Consider the following 22,218-nt stretch of genomic DNA (forward strand, 5'->3'; position numbering starts at 1 on the left):
TAGATTGTCTACACCTCACAAGATTTTCGTAACCTCCATAACTTCACACACTGAGCCTACAACTTACCTAGAGGCAAGTACATCATCCAACTCGGTCGAAGCCATGAAGGCTGAAATTGCTGCCCTTGAACTCAATGACACTTGGATTGTTATGGATTTACCTCCTAACAAGGAACCAATAGGCTGTACATGGGTCTACAAAATAAAATTTCTTGCTGATGGTAGCATAGAAAGATATAAGGCCAGACTTGTTGCTAAAGGGTACACACAGCAGGAGGGGTTGGATTACCATGAAACCTTCTCCCCAGTGGCAAAAATGGTTACTATGAGAACCCTGTTAGCAATTGCAGCAGTAAGAGGGTGGTTCTTACAACAATTAGATATCAATAATGCCTTCTTACATGGGGACTTGGAGGAGGAGGTGTACATGGAATTGCCCCCGGGGTATCCCAATGAAAATGGAAGAAAAGTATGCAAGTTAAACAAAAGTTTGTATGGCCTCAAACAGGCCTCACGTCAATGGTACTCAAAACTTTCAAATTTCATAACACACCAAGGATATGTTCAATCCAAAGCAAATTATAGCTTGTACATAAAGGCAGCTGAGGGCTCTTTCACAGCCATTCTTGTATACGTAGATGATATAATCATTGCTGGAAACAACATGGATGAAATTGATCAATTGAAAAGGTCTCTTGATGATCGATTCAAAATTAAAGACCTTGGCAAGCTGAAGTATTTTCTGGGTATTGAAGTGGCAAGAACAGCAAGGGGGATTCACTTATGTCAACTCAAATACACTTTGGACATTCTAAGAGACTCGGGTACCATTGGCTCCACTCCAGCAAGGATTCCCTTGGATCAAAATGTGAGACTGTCCAAAGAAGAAGGGGAATTACTTCCTGAGCCTGCTCTTTATAGAAGATTGATCGGTAGATTATTGTATCTGACAATAACCAGGCCTGAATTAGCTTACTCAGTCCAAATTCTAAGCCAATTCATGAAGGATCCAAGGGTGCCACACCTGCAGGCAGCCCACAAGGTACTGCGGTTCATCAAAGGATCACCAGGACGGGGTTTGTTCTATCCAGTGAACTCGAAAATCCATCTTAGAGGTTTTTCTGATTCAGATTAGGGGGCTTGTCCAGACACCAGAAGATCTGTGACAGGCTATTGTGTGTTCCTTGGGAGATCCTTAGTGTCTTGGAAATCAGAGAAACAAAGTGTGGTCTCTAGGTTTTCTGCAGAGGCAGAGTATCGCGCGATGGCAAATGTGAGCTGTGAATTAACTTGGCTGAGGTATCTACTCAGCGATTTGCAAATTACTCATTCACGGTTAGCTTCCCTGTTCTGTGATAACAAATCAACTATACACATTGCCACAAATCCCATATTTCATGAGAGGACAAAGCATATAGAAATAGATTGTCATTTGATTAGAGACAAGATTCAAGATGGCTGTATCTCAGCAAAACATGTGGAAAACAAGTTGCAAGTGGTAGACATTCTCACAAAGAGTTTAGATTCCCAGGCCTTTTATTCATGCTTATCCAAGATGGGAGTAGAAGACATCTACTCTCCACCTTGTGGGGGGCTGTTGAAGAATGAAGGAACCTGACCTGGTGCAGGCAGCTGCGCATAACCGTTCCTGCACAATTCTTGTTATTATTTCATTTATTTAATTTGTTTTATTATTTCTCAATTCTGTTACAGGGATTAGTTAGCAATAACTGTTTCCTTTATTCTTGTAGTTAGCCTCTAACGATTTTGATTCTTTCATTTTACTGTATATATACTTTGCTAATTCAAACACAGTAGGCATGCGAGAGAATTACACTGCCATCTCGTCTTCCCTCTGTTATGCATTTCCTTCTTCCCTTCTCTGTCTGATTCATTGCAGTTCAGCCCCACTACCAACAGTAAAGTCAAATTCTTACAGTCTCTGAAGTCCTTTACCTCATAATCTGAAGGAGGAATTCCATTTCTTTTCTCCTTTGCATCTAGGACACAATTAAAATCACCCATTAGTAGCCACGGTCCTGAGTATCCACTTCCATAATGAATTATGTCTCTCCACAGTTCCCTTCTTCTTACCACTGTATTAAACCCATATATAAAGGTCACAACAAACACCTTCGAGGTGACTTGACATTTAACTCTGCAGTGTACAGCTTGAGGGTTCATCTAGTGTGCTAAGACTTGCACTGTCTGTGGGTTCCACAACACCACAATTCTCCCTCCCCTATGTGCCTCAAAGTTATTTATTTTTCCAATCGTTGAATTTTCTATTCATCATCCCCTTTAGCTTATCATCAGATAACTTGGTCTCTAAAATTCCCATCATGTCCAATTTATTTTTCTTAATGAGATCAAAGATCCCATTTTGTTTCAGGGGCCTATTTAAGCCCCTGATGTTCCATGCGGCTAACTTCATTGATTAGGATGGGAGCCAGCCCCCCCTCTTGTTCTGATGTGTTTGCCCTACCCCTTTCTTGATGCTCTTCTTACCTTAAACTACTATGAAGCCATCATTTTCCTCCCTCCCAGCATGTCGAGCTCTTCTTACAGTAGAGCTACCTACCTGAGCACCCTTAGCCTGCAGTGCACATATCACTAGAGGATCCTTATTTCGAGATAGCCTAGATGTATTGTCTCGAGCCTGTGTTTGTGTGTTTTCGGAAGACTGAGCATGGCCGGCTAAAGGAATACAGACCTCCAATGACTCCACAATTCTTTCACCCTCTGACATAGGATAATTGGATTATTTTTGTTTACAACCTCCCTCCCCATGACCTCTTCTGCCTCTATATTTCCTTTAGCTCCCCCAGATTGCCCCACACACCTTGAAACACTTGACTTACCCCCCAGCCTGATCTTATTTATCTCATTTCAGGTGGTTATGATCAGGGATCGTGAAGGTCGTTCAATTTTTGGCTGCAACAGTTGGCGTCGTTTGTTGGAACTTCTTGAGAGGTTTTCTCTTTCAATTCTTGATCATGACTAATCAAATAATTGAAGGTCGGCGTATTGGCTCGATAAAGATCGTCCGAAATGCCACCGTCCGACACCTAGACGTACTCGATGCCGTCCAATCCATTGCCGATCGGGACCCTACCCAGTGTAAGCTCTTCATTCACGGCCTTGGATGGGACACTACCATCAAGAACCTCCGCAATCTCTTCTCCACCTACAGTGACCTCAAAGAAGCTATCGCGATCCTTGGCAAGGTCACCGAGAAAAGTAAAGAGTACTAGTTTATCACGTTCAAGCACTTCAATGGCACTTTGCTCGAGTTGAAGACGCCAAGTAAGAAAATTTACGGACGAATAACTGAGACCCAGCTTCCGATATTAGGAAATTATGGATCTAATGCGAATCCGACTACAATGGATATTTCTATGTGCAATATTTTTGTAGCCAATGTGCCTATTCTCAAGGTATGATTTTTTCTCCATTATACAATAATAATTCTAAAAAAAAAAAATAGATGTCACAGTTTCAACGCTTGAAGAGATCCATCTTGATGGCTAATAATAATTAATAGAATGTTCAAGTTATTTAATTGATTGAACAATGACCTATGCCCCAAATGCATAATGGGGTCATGAGAGTTGCACTTCCAGTCAAATAAATGAAGTCAAGTTTTGAAATTCAAATGGGTTGACCGAATCCACCATGGGGTCGGCAATAATGACTCTTGCATATTCATGTGCGCTGAACAGTAAATTTGAAATTGTAATTGGAAATTTGAGTTGAAATTTCAACGCACACTAAAATTGCACTATTGTAGTAACTGCAATAGGCAAAACCCCAAACAGCAAAATCGAGCTCCTTAGTGACATTTTGTCGAGCACCTGGAGCCCAATCAACTGAACAATCCATACCATAATCAAAACAAACAGTAACAAAATCACCGTTGTCAATGGCAGACATCTCGCAAATCTCAATCTCAAACTTCAATCTACCACGGGTATGACTTCCAAGTCTGCAACCCCATGTCCTAAAAATCCAACTGAGAATAGCTTTCGATTGGAAACAAAGGCAGAGCAACCATAAAGTTGGTGCAACAAACAATCGGACATGAAATCCAACAAGAAAAGAAACTGAAACATCTACAAAACTCAAAGCTGCAAATGGTCGAACACATGGTGCACACACAACCATCGTACACACAACTTTAACCCCTAAGAAATCAAAACTATAAATACTTCTCGGATTGAACAACCATCTCGGCATTAAAACCATCAAAATATAAAGCAAAATCAGATTCAACAATTCCACGGTCCCCAGAATATCTGAGATGGAGAAAACACCGTCATCCTCATCCTCGGAAGACAACTTACACTTTATCTCCATCAACAAATTGGAATTGGAACTCAAATGAATCATCCACCCCTCATCGGATGACGCAAAGAGCATCCAGCACCATCAAACACTGAATCTTCAACTTTGAAATAAAAAAATCACCCATTTGTTCATATCGATTTAGGGTCCGGGAGCTCGCAATTTTCAGACTAAAAAATTTTTGTTGCTACCTTTTTCAAAACCCTAGAACAGTAGAGAGAACGAGGAAGGGAAAAAACCCTAGGTAGAAGTGGAAAAACAGGATCTTGTTGATAGAATTAGAGGTTTTGGAAATGGAGTCTCAAGAACTGAACGGATCGATTAGGCGATTCTCCCTTGATTAACCTCAACTGTTGAAACCATACTCGCAAGAGATGCATCGATAAAAGCAATACCTTCTTTGTGAGGTTCACAGACTTGCAGGATTTGCGTCCTATAGTCCGCAAAATCAAAATTTAGTGAGCGTGGAATCGGCCCATGGGGAGCGTCCCTCCCAGATAGGTTCCTTTGATCAAGTTAGTTTGTCAGAACAAAACCATTCTTCTGATGCAAGAATGCTTGTCAAGCCTCCTACCAAATCCAATCTTATTTGACAATGCAAGATGTCCATGGTTTGTAATAAGTTTGTTTCAAATCCAATATGATTATCACACTTCAACATCTTCAAAACATGAGTCTGGTATTTCTATTGGAGAAGACAATGTTGCTACACATCCCAAGGACCTACAGGAGGAGAGATGCATGGATGTATTGAAGTGTTGAGGCAGTCATCCTTGCCTGATTCTCAAGGTATGGACTTTTCTCCTTCAAACTAGTTTCTTTTAGTAAGAACCTTTTTTTTTTATGTTGATTAAATAATGAATAATGGGAGCAACTTGTCCTATCATTTTAAAATCACAGTAAAGTTCTCTATAGTAGGTAAACAACCCAAAAAATGAATACAACTCATTACAAAGAAAAATCAGCTCAACTGAGGCCTGAAGACGGCCCAACAGATGAGCAATGCTCACGAGGCCTGAAGATGCTCAGAAGATGAACACGACTCATTAGGCAAAGAAGACCAACCCAACTGATGATCAACGCTCATAAGGCCAGAAGATGCCCAAAAGATGAGTACGGATCATTAGGTAAAGAAAATCGACCTAACTGATGAGCAATGCTTATGAGGCTTGCAGATACCCAAAAGATGAGCACGACTCATGTAGCAAAGAAGACCAGTCCAACTGATAAACAACGCTCATAAGGCCAGAAGATGCCCAAAAGATGAGCACGACTCATCAGGCAAAGAAGGCCAACCCAATTGATGAGTAACGCTCATGAGGCCCAAAGATGAGCACGACTCATTAGGCAAAGAAGACTGACCCAAAATAGCTGCTCAACACATATGCCCCACGAAGAGTTGTTCGGCACAAATGTCCCATGAAGAGTTGTTCAGCACAAATGCCCACGAAGAGCTACTCGACACAAATGCACCACGATAAGCTGCTCGGCGAAAATGCCCCATGAAGAGCTGCTCGGAACAAAGGCCCAATGAAGAGCTACTCGGCAAAGCCAAAATTGCAGTTGGATCGACTTGAGTAAGCTGAAGCGCACCCTAAACCCAACTCGGCAAGATGTAGATAAATAAGCAACGAATTAGGGTAAAAAACAAAAAAAAATAAAACACGAAACATTATTTCGGATCAGGTCATCATCCGGATCAGACATAATTAGGCTCCACAAAGCCTAACAAGAACAATTTTCGAACTTTGGAAACGAATTTTGAAATTCGAAACTAAAAGGGGGGCAACCGATATACCCAAAATATATCACCTACCTAGAGGAGACCAGGGCACAACATTAATTAAGGGAGTTACTACCCATGTCAACAGCCACACTAGATCAATTGACGCCTGCCTTATAAAGGCCAGAGCGATCCACACCAACGGGGTAATAACATGAGAGATTCACGCCCACGCTATGTGTAACAACCCTCAATAAAATCTAACATAATAAATAAAATGGTCAATCCGAACCCGTGGGTAGCGGGGACACCTGTCAATCACAGCGAAAAACCTAGTAGCAGTAACATAAAATTTAAATCATCCATCCATAAAACTTAACATCAAAAGCATAACACCAGAGTTTACTACATTTCCAAATATTGTACATATATACAACCCTCAAAATATCAAAATGACCCTAGGACCATATAACAAAAATCTACTGATCCTAGTACCAAGCTTACCCTTCTAGTAGGGAAGCACCAATCACTCAACGGTGGTCTTGACTCGCCGGTCTCTCTAGGTTTCCTGAAAATCATTTAATGTTAGGGGTGAAACACTTCTTAGTAAGGGAAAATAAACTAAATACAGCCGTGTGACTACATGAACATTTAAAATGCTTATACATATACAATACATTTCATAACTCTGGAAATAATCATAATATCATACTGGATAATCATGTACTTTCATATTGGTTAATAAATCATAACATACATAAGCATCCGTTATAACTGTAATACTGAAAATAACTCAGGATAAATAGCTAGCTAATGTCATGTATTACCTCCCATGACGGGTTGTGCAGCCCGAAGGCGGGACCCGACAATGGCTGACCGATCACTACGGAATCAAATATGTCTGTAAGTACGATGGGCCCGCCACACCCTAGTTCGGACTGCCAGGTGGACGTCCACACTCTACTGAAAGTCACATCGACTATCCATCTCCCATCCCCTCGTGGGATGGTTAGCACTAATCTGACGTAGATATATGATCTACAATATAGCTACGGTACCGAGCCCTGAACTGAATTAAACTAACATCCTAGTCGTAATAACATATAATACATGAACATACATAACATCATCACGGCCTCGTGCCGAAAACATAGATACGGCCTCGTGCCGAAATCATAAATACATGGCCTTACGCCAAAATCGTAAATACGGTCTCATGCCGATAATATAAATACATGGCCTCGCACCAAAACACAAACATAACCTTGTGCCGATAACTTAAAATACATGGCCTCGTGCCAACATCGTAAATACGGCCTCGTGCCGATAATATAAAATACATGGCTTCGTGCCAACATTGTTTCAGGTATATATATTCTGAAAATAATTCATTTATCATACATTCGTCAAAATGATCATAACATAACATACAACAACAACAACAAAACCAAGCCTTAGTCCCATTAAGTGGGGTCGACTATATGAATCCTTTTCCGCCAATTTATGCGATCATGGACCATTTCTTTTGATTGATTCAAAGATATTAAATCCTTACTCATTATCTCCTCCCGAGTTATTTTAGGTCTACCCCTACCCCTTCTACTGCCCCCCACAGTAACTAAGTCACTCTTCCTCACAGGTGCACTATAAGGCCTACGTTGCAGGTGTCCATACCATCTGAGTCGTCCTTCCCTTATTTTATCTTCTATAGGAGTTACACCTAACTTACCACGAATATGTTCATTCCTTAATTTATCTTTCAATGTTATACCACTCATCCATCTAAGCATCCTCATCTCGGCAACTTTTACTTTTTAGATATTATGTTTCTTCATCGCCCAACATTCTGATCCATATAGCATAGCTGGTCTTATATCTGTTCTATAAAACTTCCCTTTCAATTTTAAGGGTATTCTACGATCACATAGAACACTTGAAGAACTTCTCCATTTTACCCAACCTGCTTTAACTCTATGCATTACATCGTCTTCAATTTCTCCTTCAGCTTGCATAATAGATCCAAGGTATCGAAATCTACAAGTGCTATTTATTTCTTCATCATCAAGTTTAACTTTGTCTCCAATATTCCTCCTATAATTACTAAAATTACATTTCATATATTCTGTTTTATTTCTACTTATCTTAAAGCCTCTAGATTCCAAAGCTTCTCTCCATAATTCTAACTCAGCCTCTACTCCATCCCTAGTTTCGTCAATTAATACAATATCATCTGCAAACAACATACACCATGGAACCTCCTTTTGAATACTCTTAGTCAATTGGTCCATCACTAAAGCAAAAAGATAAGGACTCAAAGCAGATCCTTGATGTACACCTATGGTAATTGGAAATTCTCTAGTTTCTCCATCTATAGTCTTTACACTAGTCATTACTCCATCGTACATATCCTTAATGACATCGGTATACCTACAACATACACCCTTTTTTTCTAAAACCCACCATAAAACTTCCCTAGGTATCCTATCATATGCTTTCTCAACGTCAATAAATATCATATGCAAGTCCCTCTTCTTTTCTCTAAACTTTTTCATTAATCTTATTAACATAACATATCTTTTCATAATACCTGAAATCATACTTTGTTCATAAAATCTTTTATTTCATAATATATTCACATAACATAATATTCATGCCACGCGTGCACTATATAAAATTATACTTTTTATTCTAAAATCGTAATTCTCTGGCATCTCATTCATACATATATGTTTTAATCATCATAGCAGTATTTTCCCAATCATACATTTCATTCATAATACACAATATAACATATGCTTTTTCTGAAAATAGATTTACTCATAATCAATAATAATTTGCATGGAAAATTACTGCTTTAGTTTATTCCCTTACCTGGCTACTAAGAAAACCCCTAGAATATCCTAGCCTAACCCCCGTATGACTTCCTGATCAATACCTTGAAACTCAAAACTCTCAGCATTAAATATCAGTATTTTCATGCGTACATCAATTTTTATAACTACCATAGAGTTTAATTTGGCTTAAAAAGTCTTACCTCAACTCAGGGATGATTTCCTACTTCGTTTCCCCAACGATCCGCTCTGACAAACTTGTAGGGAACTTCGCCAGGAGCGTTGTGGTAACCTCAGATTTTTGATCCGGCGTACAACTAGCCCAAAATCAAAGAGAGAGAGTGAGAGGGCCGAAGAGGAGAGAGAGAGAGAGTGAGAGAGGAAGCTTCAAATGAAATAAAAATTGGATTTTTCATATATATATAGACAGCAGAATTCATTGACGAGCCCGATCTTCGTCGACGAGTTCTTCATAAGTTTCGTTGACGAGACCCTATATTCGTCGACGAAATTCAGGCTACTTTAGAACCCCTCTCGGTACTTTCTTGTCGACAAAGCCCTGTGTTCGTCGACGAAGTTTACGGCCTCCTTCTGTTTCTGTCTCTATTTCCCTCTCTCTTTTTTACTCAAATTTCCATTTTAAATTCGGGTCGTTACACTATAACTCACCAATAAATGGTGTATCACCCTTGGGTCAAACTGCTTCACTATAAATAAGGATTCGAAGAAGAAGATAAGATATCACATTCTAAACTCTACTTTACTATTATATAAAAAATCTCTCTAACCAATCCCTGCCTTAGGCATCAGAGAGATCCCCCGGAGTACACCTTGGGTCCTCCAAATCTTACTTATTTATCTCTTTTCAGGTGATCATGATCACGGATCGTGAAGGTCATTTAATTATTGGCTGCAACAGAAGCCAACACTTGAATGAGGTAGGAAACCATGTTCCATTGACAGCACCATAAACTTGACCTAAGAATCAGCATCAATGAACTCATTAGGTATGACAAACTATACAATAGGAATGTTTGAAGGACTTTGGATGTCTTAAAACATTAATTTCCTTTCTTGTATTGTCTTTGAATTGAGTATTTATAACTCATTCTTTGTCTTGGTTCATTGGTAGAGTGGACTTTAAAATGATTTTCTTTCCATTATAGTGAAAGACATATATGTTCTCGTGTCCTTGAGTCACACCTAAATCATTCAACCAAGGAGAACCAAGGAGCACCTGACCAATCTTCATAGGTTGGATATCACACCGAACATTAGCTAAATATTCATCCATTTGGACGGGAGCCAAACATCTTTCATCATGAACATATATAATAGAGCTATCAACCCAAGATATCACATAAGACTTTGGTTGAGGTTCGAATGACTCCATTTATGAAAATCATTCATTCGACATCTTCCATCAATGATGGTTTTACAAACCTTTTCTCTACATTTGAAAAAAGTGTAGAAAAGCTTGAGATTGCACTTAAAGTTTGACATTCTTTTTTTCCAATAATTTGTCACCATGTTGCTGAATTATGCATACGCTGCAACTATACAACATAACCCTTTAACACAATTTCCCACATGCCTTACTCCTAATTTCTTAAAAAACAAAAAAAACTATCTTTAATTCACCTTGATATTGATTATCTTGCTGAAATGAAACAAATTAGCGAAGAAAACTTACAAATTACAGTAACAAAACATAATATTTATTGCTACCAGTGACAATTTCTAGGGTTTCATGTGAAATTATCACCCTTGCTTGCAAAATGTTGGGTCCACAAGCAAAATTATCTCCTTGCAAATCAAAATTTATGGAGAAAACCCAAAATATCATGGCTGGGCAATTTTTTGTGGAGACCGAAAATTGCAGAAAACTGTGGAAGTTTCATATAGTCGCAGGTCATTGGCGCATGGGGTGCGTGCGCTGCTAGGAGTTTATCGATGGTGGCCGTGTTATGAGAGAAACACAGGAGATGAGAGTTTTCAAAGTGCCGATGGCTGCAGAAGTTTTGGTCGGCGCGTAGGGGTCTTCTGATGGTCAGACGACAATAAAATTTTGAGGGGAAGGATTTCGGGGGGTTTTTGTTTTGGTGGTGTTGTAGGATGGTGGCTAGAAAGTGGTGTTCGAAATTTGGGACACGATTGAAATTTCTAAAAAGTTTAAAAACTGCAGAATTGCTTTCTAGTTTCTTATTTTTTTTTTAACTGAAATTATGTATGTATATATATATATGAGAAAGTGAGAGGTTGGAGGTGTTGTTGGACAAAAACCGCCACAAGACACCCATAGAATTCAGAAATGAGAGAGGTGAGAGAATTAAGAGGAGAAGAAGAAGAGAAGGAGAAGAGAAATAGACAAGAAGAAGAGGGCAGACTGCTGCTAGGCTGCAGGGACTTACAGACAGAATAGGAGATTAGAAATAGAGAAGAAAGAAGAAGAAGAGGAAGAGAAAAGGAGAAGAATGAGGGAGAAAGGGTGGACTGAAATGGAAGAATGGAGACTGGTGAGGCTCTGATACCAAATGATGTAGGGGCAAAATCAAGGTTCTACAACCATGGAGAATTTAGAAAAGAGGAAGGGGAAGGGAGGGGAGAGGAGATACTAGGGGGAAACTCATGTTCAATTAACAATTCAAATTCATCAACTGCCTCCAACATAAATTCCATACACTATTTATAAGAAAGACTCTTTACATAAAATTACATTTAAATCCCTAAAACTATATTACATTACAAATATACCCCTCCTTCACACAAATATTACAAACAACCCACAAATTCATATAATCCCATACTAATTTATACTGAAAACACACCTAATAAACTACAAACTTAACCTCACAATTCCTTAACCCCCAACTCTTCTTAATTATTTTCGAGCAAGGATATTCCCAAGGCCGGCCTTGTCCTACATCAGGTGGTCTCTTCAGAGCATCACCAATGAGAAGGCAAGCAATTGATCAAGAACATAAGACGCACCATTAATTACAACGGCCCATAATATTTGGAGGATATGGTAACGGGCACCATGAAGACATTACCATTAGGAAGGAAAAAAAGAAAAAGGAACAATTAAGAACAAGAATTCCCTCCAAAGGGGAAGGAACCCAGGCAAGGAACAATCAATCTATTAAAGAAAATGTCTCATCCCTCCTCCTCTTCTTCCTCACTTGTCGACTCCTCGTCTTCCTCTTCCTCTTCCTCTTCCTCTTCCGTCCAATATGTCTTGAGAATCCTTTCTGCATTTTTGTAGTTGCCAAAGTCATCGTGATGGTATAGGAGGTTTACTATCTTCTCCGTCCCATTTACATCGTCGATCAACTGAGCATAGTAATTAGTATCTCCAGTTCTACCCAAATTCTTCTCTGCCTCACCAGCCTCTAAGATGTACTCTAGCCCAGCAAGTGAGACACTCACAACACTCTGATCAGAACATTCGAGGAGATCGCACAATGGCTTAATACATCCTTGACTCACCAGGTGCCTGTTAACCATGAATATGATCAAAATCCTACATTGCACACTAAAGTTGGAAGAACTGAAGCAAACAAAGAAACTTGAAAGATTACATACTTCATCTGCTCTTGAGTGCAGCCAAAGGCAGCGTTTGCTATTGCCAATGCAGCCTCTTTCTGTACATCCAAATTGGCATTTTGGAGAAGATTCACTAGAGGGCCGATCAGACCAGCATCAATAACAGCCTGTGTGATTTTAAATTTCAAAATATGAGCATTGGTATAACATTCTACCAATAGATCACAGGAAATGTTATGTCTCAAGAAATACTTTTAAGACTTCAATAGATACCAGACCAAAATAGGGCTGATCAGATATTTATGTAACCTCAGTTGGCAAGTGAAAAAACAAACCATTATTTAGAAAGAAATCAGAAAATTTTCTGCAGTTGGCAGAAGGGCAGTCTAGGAGTACGCATTTTGATTAAATCCTGCTAAGATTTATCTCACCTGTATCTGTTCTCTGTTTCCAGCTGTAATGTTGGAGATTGCCCAGCAAGCACTCTTCATGATGCTCATCTCGTAATTACAGGTCAGCAGGTTCAGCAAACATGGAAGTGCACCGTGATCAATTATGCACTGGATAGGCAAAAACCCAATTACTTGGACAAACTCAGTGTTTTTTCTTAAAGAAAGAAAAAAAAAAACATAATGGGCATAGAGCAAATAGCAAGAGCAAGATTAATAGCCTTTGTATATATCTAAATTCATTAAAAAATAAAGAAACAAAATCGAGCCGAATGTCCATCTATGATGAGAGATGCACATATCAAAGTTTGTTATTTTTGTTTCAGGCTATTTTGGCAGAAATACTTCATTTTGCTTTGAAAAGAGATAAAGTTACAAGTCTATTTCACAGTAATTTTACGGGTTTTCAGCCATTGCAGTTCATTTGAGCTGATGGAAAAAATACAGCTTCATCAACTTGAGAGCAAAGCCAAGGGAAACCCGTCTTATTGAATTCACACTCTTCATACATACATACAGAGAGAAAGAGAGAGAGAGAGAGAGAGATCAACTCCCATGCTGCAAAAGTGCGCAGCACACAGATCCCCAACCCTCCAAATAAAACAACAACATGCTTTCAGTTTTTTTTTTTTTTTTCAAAAAAGTATGACATGATGTTTTCAAACAACACCATGCTTTCCTTTTTCCATTTTTAAAAATAAATAAATAAAATGGTAGTGTGATGTTTTTGGTAAGACTTCAGAACTGCCACTGAAAGAAATTTTCAGAATGAAATCAAGTTCACAATAGGCTAGGCAGATTTCTTGGGTTGTAGAAAAATATAATAAATGCAAGGGGCCGCAAAAGGCCTCCCACAAGCTCATACCTGAGTCTGGCTGTCATCTCCAGTCACAATATTTCCAATAATAAGAAGGACAGGAGACAGCACTGAAGGAGTTGGGTGACTGAAACAAAAGATTCATATCAAAACTTACAGGTTTAAATACATTCAATAGATAATGAAGGGTTTAATATATATGTCATACAGGAGGAGCTCAACAAGATGAGGACAGAAACCAGCCTCAATTATAGCTTGAACATTTTTGTTTTGGCCACCAGAGATATATGACAGTGCCCAGCACGCATTTGTCAGGACGACTTCATCATTTGCATGAACAAGATGCTTTAGTACTGGAATTGCAGGCTTCACCTGGGCGCCCAAGGAATTTCAAATGGTATAAAACATTAGGGCCTTCAAAAGATTCACTAGAAGCAAAGGTGGAAAAAACAAATGGAGTGATAGAGATGACAACCCGCTCAAATTCAGGCTCTGGCTTGCCTCTGCAGAAGTTTGAGAGCGTCCATGATGCAGTTCTCAACATTGAAAGCTTATCATGCTCATATAACTGTGCCAATAATGGCATCAAGGCACCTTGGCTGAGTACAAGATCCCGGGTTCTGGCAGAGTCACCAGCCACATTTCCCAATGCCCATGCAGCCTACAGTTTTTCAGAAGGAAATGTTTCACCTCAGATTACTCTTTTGCGATCACATATTTGGTACAGAGCATACGGTTTACGAAGAGGTCCATTATCTCAGCAAATACCTGCTCACGAACATCATCATTTGAAGAAGCAAGAAGCTTAATGAAGATTGGGACTGCCCCATGATCAATCACCACTTTAGTGTTCCTCCAGGTTCCAGAAGCAATGTTTGTGAGGGCCCAAGCTGCCTCATACTATACAAGATTCAAATGATTACTGAAAAGATACAAATAAATAAACATACTCATGTAGTACGCACAAATGTCATAAAAACAAGACTACGATGGCAAGAGTATGAATTCAGACCTGAAGCTTTGGAAAATCTTCACTGGAAAGAAACTCAACCAAGCGTGGAACAACACCAGATTGTACAACTTCCTCAATTGGAGGGTTTAGTTCTAATAAACGGGTTGAAAGAATATGCTTATTATTGCAATTGTGAGAGAGAGAGAGAGAGAGAGATCATTAGTATCACGTTGATACCTTTAGAAAGCAATCTGCGGATCTGCATAGTTGCCTCTAGCTGCAAACTTCTCTCATCTGACTGTACCCCAGCAACCAATGAAGGAAGACTTTCTAACTGTAATTTGCATCAATTGACAACCATAAAAGCTAAAATCAAACACAAAAGCAAAATGCACCAATGACGAGACTATGTAAAGAATGCACAAATGACTCAATGTGTAGCCCAAATGAATCAATGTGTACAGCAGATCAAAATAATAATAATAATAATAATAACTGCAAAATGCACAATCCTGCACTTGCAGCAAAAGTCAATGTGTTTGGGAATGTTTTGATTTGCATCATTTCTATTCCTATGTTTTTATCAGTGTCGTCTTTGATATGTTTTCATTTCTTAAAAATATTTAAAACATAGTTGATGACTCTTGGAAACATGTTTTTACATTTTGGGAATGGAAAAAATCGTTTATGTAGGTCAAATACTTGAGCTTTAGGCCTCCTTTAGAACTTGGAAAATATGATAGAAAGGAAAGGAATAGGCAAGGGAATCCAATTTCTTATGTTTGGTTATTAAGAAAAGTATAAAAGAGAATAAAAAATATACCAAATCAACAAAAAAAAAAAAAAATTTGGTTTATCATTAACATTTAATTTTTCTTTATTTTTTATCCTATTAAAATAAATTTATAAAAAATATATATATAATCTCATTTTTCTTTCCTTTCCTTACAAAAATCCTTCATGCAAACATACCCTTAAAAAAAATGCAGAAATGAAAATGAAGAGAAAAAAGCCAAAAAAGTTCTTCAACACATCCTATTTTAAACCTCACGGACCTGCTTAACCAACCAACCTGTGCACCTACCATCATGATTCGTGCATAAGACGGTAGGTATGAAGAGGAGAAAGGTACCTGCTGGGCTTGGAGGCCTTCTATATGCTTCTTCTGTAGACTTTCTTCACCTATGCTCTTCTGGGACTCATCTATGTTGATCTTTTCTCCAGTCCTTTGCTGGCCTTCCTTCGAATGGGTAGTTTTGGCAATGAGATGCAGAATGAAGCGAAACAGGACACAGAAGATTGTCAAGATCACGAGAAAGGCTCCTACTTTGTTACCAAGATTGGTGCTTCGAGGACTCGGTGCAATATCAGTATGTGCCATTGCTACAAAGAGACTGCTTCAGAAAAGATGGCTTTGACAAGCTCAATATACATGGATTGGGAGAAATGAGGCTTTTAAGCCTTTAGCTAGCTTCTCCAAGAGAGAGAGAATTTTAGAATTGCTTGGCACAAATTTTGCTTTGAAGATAAATATTCCAAGATACCAGTCTCTGACTGTAAGATTTCAAAACAGAGGCAAGATTAGGGCCTGTCTAGTCGTGGAAAACATTTCTCATTTCCCATTTCTAGTTTTCTAGATAATTTTACAAAGCGACTGCAAGAGGGAGAATTGAAGATGATGGCTAGAGAAGAGATACGATACTAAACATGAGCAGATCGATCAGGGCGTCTAGATCGACCTTGAGGAAGCCGGCGACCCAGGACTTCAGATCGTCGTTGTCGTCGGCGGCGGCGTGCTGTTGTGAAACTTGAGATTGTTTCACTTAACTTTATCACAGTTACAATTGTACAGGTAAATAGAGAGTAAATAATTGTGCAAAATTACACTAGGTAAATTCCCAGGAAAGTGGAGGGTCACAACGGACCGCTTAAATCCCTCTTTCCTAGACAGAATTTTCGTTAGACATGTAATTAACACAATATATTACTACAACTATACCCGACAAAAGTTAACTACTGAATAGATAAAAGGAAGAACACCAGAATTAATGAGGTTCTGCAAATTGTGCCTACGTCTTCGGACACTATCAATCAATATTTCTCTATTGTAGAAATATTACAAAATGAGAGAGAGAAGAGAGAATGTGCCTAAGAGAGAAATAGGCAATTTTGGGGATGAGAATACAAATGGAGGTGATGGGTTTATATAGGTTAGGAAAAACCACTATTACAACCATTAATCACCTACCTTTGAAAAATTAGCCCACCATTGAAGACTTCAATGGCAATTGTAGGCTTCTAGAATGAGCCATATTTCAACAAATCTCCACCTTGGCGAAATTCCATCTCTTAACATCTCTCATAGATTCCATAATGTCTTCAAACGCGCTTGTAGCGCAAATCTTTCAATTTTTAACAATGTTGATCAAGTGCAAGCAATGTTGAAACTTGACCACTGTTACCACTTTTGTTATCATATCAGCAGGATTCTCAGTGGTTCGAATCTTCTGGATTACTACTCCACCTTCTTCCAGAATTTCTTGAACAAAGTGATATCGAACGTCGATGTGTTTTGTCCTTGAATGGTAGACTTGGTTCTTTGCTAGATGGATAGCACTTTGGCTATCACAATGCACCTTGATGTGCTTCTGTTCAATTCCCAAATCTTTCATCAATCCTTGAAGCCAAATTGCCTCCTTCACAGCCTCTGTGACTGCCATATACTCTGCCTCTGTAGTGGACAAAGCAACTGTTGACTGTAAAGTAGACCTTCAACTAACTGGCGCTTTTGCAAAAGTAAAAACATAGCCAGTAGTTGACCGACGCTTATCCAAATCACCAGCGTAGTCGGAATCACAGTATCCAACAATACTATGATCATCTTGCTTATCCTGCTCAAATATTAGTCCAACATCTACCGTATACAAAATGTATCGTAGAATCCATTTCACAGCTTGCCAATGTTCCTTTCCAGGATCATGCATATACCTGCTCACAACTCCAACGGCTTGTGAAATATCGGGCCTTGTACACACCATGGCATACATCAAGCTACCAACAACACTTGACTACGGCACTTTTGACATGTATTCTCGTTTTGCTTCAGTTTTTGGAGACATAGATGCATTCAACTTGAAATGAGGAGCAAGCGGAGTACTAACAAGTTTTGACTTCTCATCCATACCAAAACGCTTTAGTACTTTCCTCAAATATTGTTTTTGAGTCAAACAAAGCCTCCCCAATTTCTTATCTCTACTTATCTCCATACCGAGAATTTTCTTTGCTTCGCCTAGATCCTTCATCTCAAACTCCCTATTCAATTGAGCCTTCAGTTTTTCAATTTCTGTCTGACTTTTGGAGGCTATCAATATATCATCAACATAAAGAAGAAGATATATGAAAGATCTATCTTGTAACTTGCAAAAATACACACAGTGATCATATTTGCTTCTTCTGTACTTTTGCCCCATCATAAACTTGTCAAATCGTTTGTACCACTGCCTTGGAGATTGCTTTAATCCATACAACGATTTTTCAAGTTTGCACACCATATTTTCTTTTCCAGCAACTTTGAAACCTCCTGGCTGAGTCATGTAGATTTCCTCTTCCAAGTCTCCATGTAAAAATGCAGTTTTTACATCTAATTGAACTAGTTCCATATCCAATTTTGCTACCAAAGCCAATAAGATTCTTATGGAGGAATGTTATACTACTGGAGAAAATACCTCATTGTAATCAATTCCCTCCGTTTGTGCATAGCCTTTAGCCACCAACCTTGCTTTGTAGCGAACACTATTCTTGTCAGGAAATCCATCTTTCTTTGTATATACCCATTTACATCCAATTGCCTTCTTTCCCTTCGGAAGACTAACAAGCTTCCATGTTCGATTCTTATGAAGGGACTGCATTTCTTCATTCATGGCTTCCCTCCACTTTTCTTCTTCCGAACTTTGGATTGCTTCATTGTAAGTAACAAGAGTATCATCGTTTGCAATTGAGATGCGTAAGCCACCATGTCAACAAAGCGAGCAGGCTTTCTAATTTTTCTCTTTGGCTTACTCAATGCAATAGATTCATGTTGCTGTGGAGGTTCTTGGGTTGAAACCTCTTCTATAGGCGACTCTTCTTCTACCATAGGAGAGTCTTCATTTTCTGGGTAAACAATTCTTCTATCAAACTCCACCTGTTTTGGAGCACCATCTTTTTGCTCAACACTTTCTGTTGTCACCTTTCTTAAAAAAGTAGATTCATTAAAGGTAACATCCCTGCTGAAGATTATTTTCTTTGTTTCTGGACACCAAAGACGATATCCCTTTACTCCAGAGGTGATTCCCATAAAGATTGCTTTCTTTGCCCTCGGATCCAGCTTTGATTCCTTGACATGATAGTAGGCAATGGAACCGAATACATGTAAGGAATCATAATCTGTAGCAGGCTTTCCAAACCATTTCTCCAATGGTGTTTTACCACAAATAGCAGTAGATGGTAGGCGGTTGATGAGGTGGCAGGCATATGTTACAGCCTCAGCCCAAAATTCTCTACCCAACCCAGCATTGGATAGCATACACCGAACCTTCTCCAACAATGTTCGATTCATACGTTCTGCCACTCCATTCTGTTGTGGTGTACTTCTCACTGTGAAGTGCCGTATAATACCTTCATCTTCGCAGACTTTAAGAAATGGATCACTTCTATATTCTCCACCATTATCTGTACGGAGGCGCTTGATCCTTCTGCTTGTTTGAGTTTCCACCATATTTTTCCATTTGAGGAAAACTCCTAACACTTCATCCTTAGTTTTCATAGTATACACCCATACTCTTCGAGAAAAATCATCAACAAAGGTCACATAGTAGTGTTTTCCTCCTAGTGAAGTTGTCTTGGAAGGTCCCCACACATCAGAGTGAACATAATCCAAAATATCCTTGGTATTATGGATTGCAGTACCAAATTTCACTCTTGTTTGCTTCCCTTTGATGCAATGTTCACAGAAATCTAGCTTGCAGGTCTTTGCTCCCTTTAATAATCCTTGATTTGTAAGAAGTCCCAAGGATTTTTCACCTGCATGCCCCAAGCCTTACATGCCATAACCTAGTTGCTTCTATTGCTTTATCATTAGAAGAAACTGTTGCTGCCGTCCCAATAACTGTACGACCTTGATAGTGATACAAGTTATTGTTCTTCCGAATTCCCTTGATTACCACAAGTGCACCAGAGATGATCTTCATGACTCCATTTTCTGCTGTTACTTTGAATCCCTTTGATTCTAGGGTTCCCACAGAAATAAGATTCTTCATCAAACTTGGTACATATCTAACGTCCGTCAATATTTTAATTGATCCATCTTGATTCCTCAAGCGGACTGAACCAATCCCATGTGTGGTAAGAGGGATATCATTTGCTGTGTAAACGACTCCACCCTCTAGTTCTTTAAAATCAAAGAACCAATCCCGATTGGGACACATATGATGGCTACACCCAGAATCTAGTAGCCATATGCTCGAAGAACTAGTTGATGGCGTAGCAGCAAGCGAAAGATCTGAGCTTCTATCTTCGTACTCAGCCACATTTGAGATGGCCTTTCCTTTATCAGGTTTGCCTTTATTCTTTAGCTTCGGACAGTCTTTCTTCCAGTGCCCCTTTTCCCGACAAAAGGCACATTCATCTTTGTTTGGTCTGGATCTTGACTTGGATCTCTCTTTCTTTCTTCTATTCTGGCTTTGTGAACGACCTCGTACTACTAGAGCCTCGTTGGCTCCATTTGTGCTTTCAAGCTTGTCCTTCTTCCTCAATTCATAGCTGTACAAAGCAGCACAAACCTCGCCAAGAGACACTTTATCCTTTCCATGGAGCAAAGTAGTTTCAAGAAACTCAAACTCCTCAAGAAGCGATCCCAACAACATCAAAGCCAGGTCTTCATCTTTAAAAGTCTCATCCAGATTAACTAGATCACTAACCAACCTATTAAAGTTGGTGATATGATCATTCATAGTGGTACCCGAGACATAAGTGAAGCGAAATAGTCTCTTCTTCATATGGAGTTTGTTCTGAGAGCTTTTCTTCAAAAACTTCTCCTCCAGTGCCTTCCACAACTTGTTTGCAGAAGTTTCCTTACAGAATGCATACTTCTGCTCTCTTGAAAGACACGATCGAATTGTACCACATGCTAATCGATTGATGGTCCCCCATTCTTTCTTCTCAATATCTTCTGGTTTCTCTTCTTCAATGGCAATGTCTAGACCTTGCTGAAAGAGAGCGTCTAGAACCTCACTTTGCCACATACCAAAATGACCGGTGCCGTCAAAAATCTCCACTGCAAATCTGGCATTTGTCACAGTAGTTCTTGCCAAAATAGACGAGTTTGATGTGGATGCTTTTGCACTATCTGCCATCTCTGCCATAAATGCTATTCAATAGTTGCCGATGCGGAATGCCAATAGCCCAAGGAAAATTTTTCTGATGTGGAAGATCAGACTAAGCTGCAACCACAGAGCATACTAAGAATAACCTTGGCTCTGATACCAATTGTTGTGAAACTTGAGATTGTTCCACCTAACTTTATCACAGTTACAATTGTACAGGTAAATAGAGAGTAAATAATTGTGCAAAATTATACCAGGTAAATTCCCAGGGAAGTGGGGGGTCACAACGGACCGCTTAAATCCCTCTTTCCTAGATAGAATTTTCCTTAGACATGTAATTAACACAATATATTACTATAACTATACCCGACAAAAGTTAACTACCGAATAGATAAAAGGAAGAACATCAGAATTAACGAGGTTCGGCAAATTGTGCTTACGTCCTCGGACACTATAAATCAATATTTCTCTATTGTAGAAATATTACAAAATGAGAGAGAGAAGAGAGAATGTGCCTGAGAGAGAAGTAGGCAATTTTGGGGATGAGAATACAAATGGAGGTGATGAGTTTATATAGGTTAGGAAAAACCACTATTACAACCACTAATCACCTACCTTTGAAAAATTAGCCCACCATTGAAGACTTCAATGGCAATTGTAGGCTTCTAGAATGAGCCATATTTCAACACGTGCCTCTTGGAGTACTCGAGAACCCTGGAGAGGGGGGCGGCGGTGACGTTGTGGATGGGATGACGTCACCGGCGCAGTCGTCCTCGATCAGGAGCTCGATCGTGCCCGCCTGCATCGCCGCAGCCTCCTCCATCTCGAAGATTTCGCCGTCGGAGGTCTTTAGGGTGATCGTCATTGTGAATCAAACAACGAATCGATCGATCAATTGAAAAATTGAAGTATGGGAGACAATGTGTAATTCTGGAATGCCGTGAAGGTGGCCGCTGGAGGATTATAATTCTTTTTAATATTTTAATTTTGTATAGCATTTTAATTTTTTTTAAAAAAATTTCTTCAATATTCCCTCTAATGGCTCATTGTATCTTCTTGGATAAACTATGATTTTTGATTAAAATAATTGTATTTTTAGATACTGTGAAATGTAATTATAGCAAAAAAAAGTACACGAACAAAAATTGAAAAATTAAAAATTCATCATATAACGGAAACATAATTTTTAAAATA

At 39.1% G+C, this 22,218-nt stretch overlaps 2 protein-coding genes across 2 annotated transcripts; both read right to left on the reverse strand.

The window, feature by feature from the left end:
• Positions 1 to 11,549: 11,549 nt before the first annotated feature.
• Positions 11,550 to 16,296, reverse strand: LOC131151052 (importin subunit alpha-1a-like). Its single transcript, XM_058102226.1, has 10 exons — positions 15,795 to 16,296; positions 14,900 to 14,996; positions 14,723 to 14,814; positions 14,479 to 14,610; positions 14,186 to 14,371; positions 13,919 to 14,082; positions 13,759 to 13,837; positions 12,876 to 13,004; positions 12,484 to 12,611; positions 11,550 to 12,394 (listed from the first exon to the last, which is right to left on the reverse strand). The coding sequence occupies exons 1-10, from the start codon at positions 16,041 to 16,043 to the stop codon at positions 12,055 to 12,057; spliced, it is 1,596 nt and encodes a 531-aa protein (XP_057958209.1). The 5' UTR covers positions 16,044 to 16,296; the 3' UTR covers positions 11,550 to 12,054.
• Positions 16,297 to 16,344: 48 nt separating this feature from the next.
• Positions 16,345 to 21,889, reverse strand: LOC131151225 (SKP1-like protein 1). The gene is made up of 2 exons (XM_058102479.1): positions 21,718 to 21,889; positions 16,345 to 16,469 (listed from the first exon to the last, which is right to left on the reverse strand). The coding sequence occupies exons 1-2, from the start codon at positions 21,887 to 21,889 to the stop codon at positions 16,345 to 16,347; spliced, it is 297 nt and encodes a 98-aa protein (XP_057958462.1).
• Between the last annotated feature and the right edge of the window lie 329 nt (positions 21,890 to 22,218).

The sequence above is a fragment of the Malania oleifera genome, chromosome 3 (genome assembly GCF_029873635.1).
Source record: "Malania oleifera isolate guangnan ecotype guangnan chromosome 3, ASM2987363v1, whole genome shotgun sequence".
NCBI lineage: Eukaryota > Viridiplantae > Streptophyta > Magnoliopsida > Santalales > Ximeniaceae > Malania > Malania oleifera.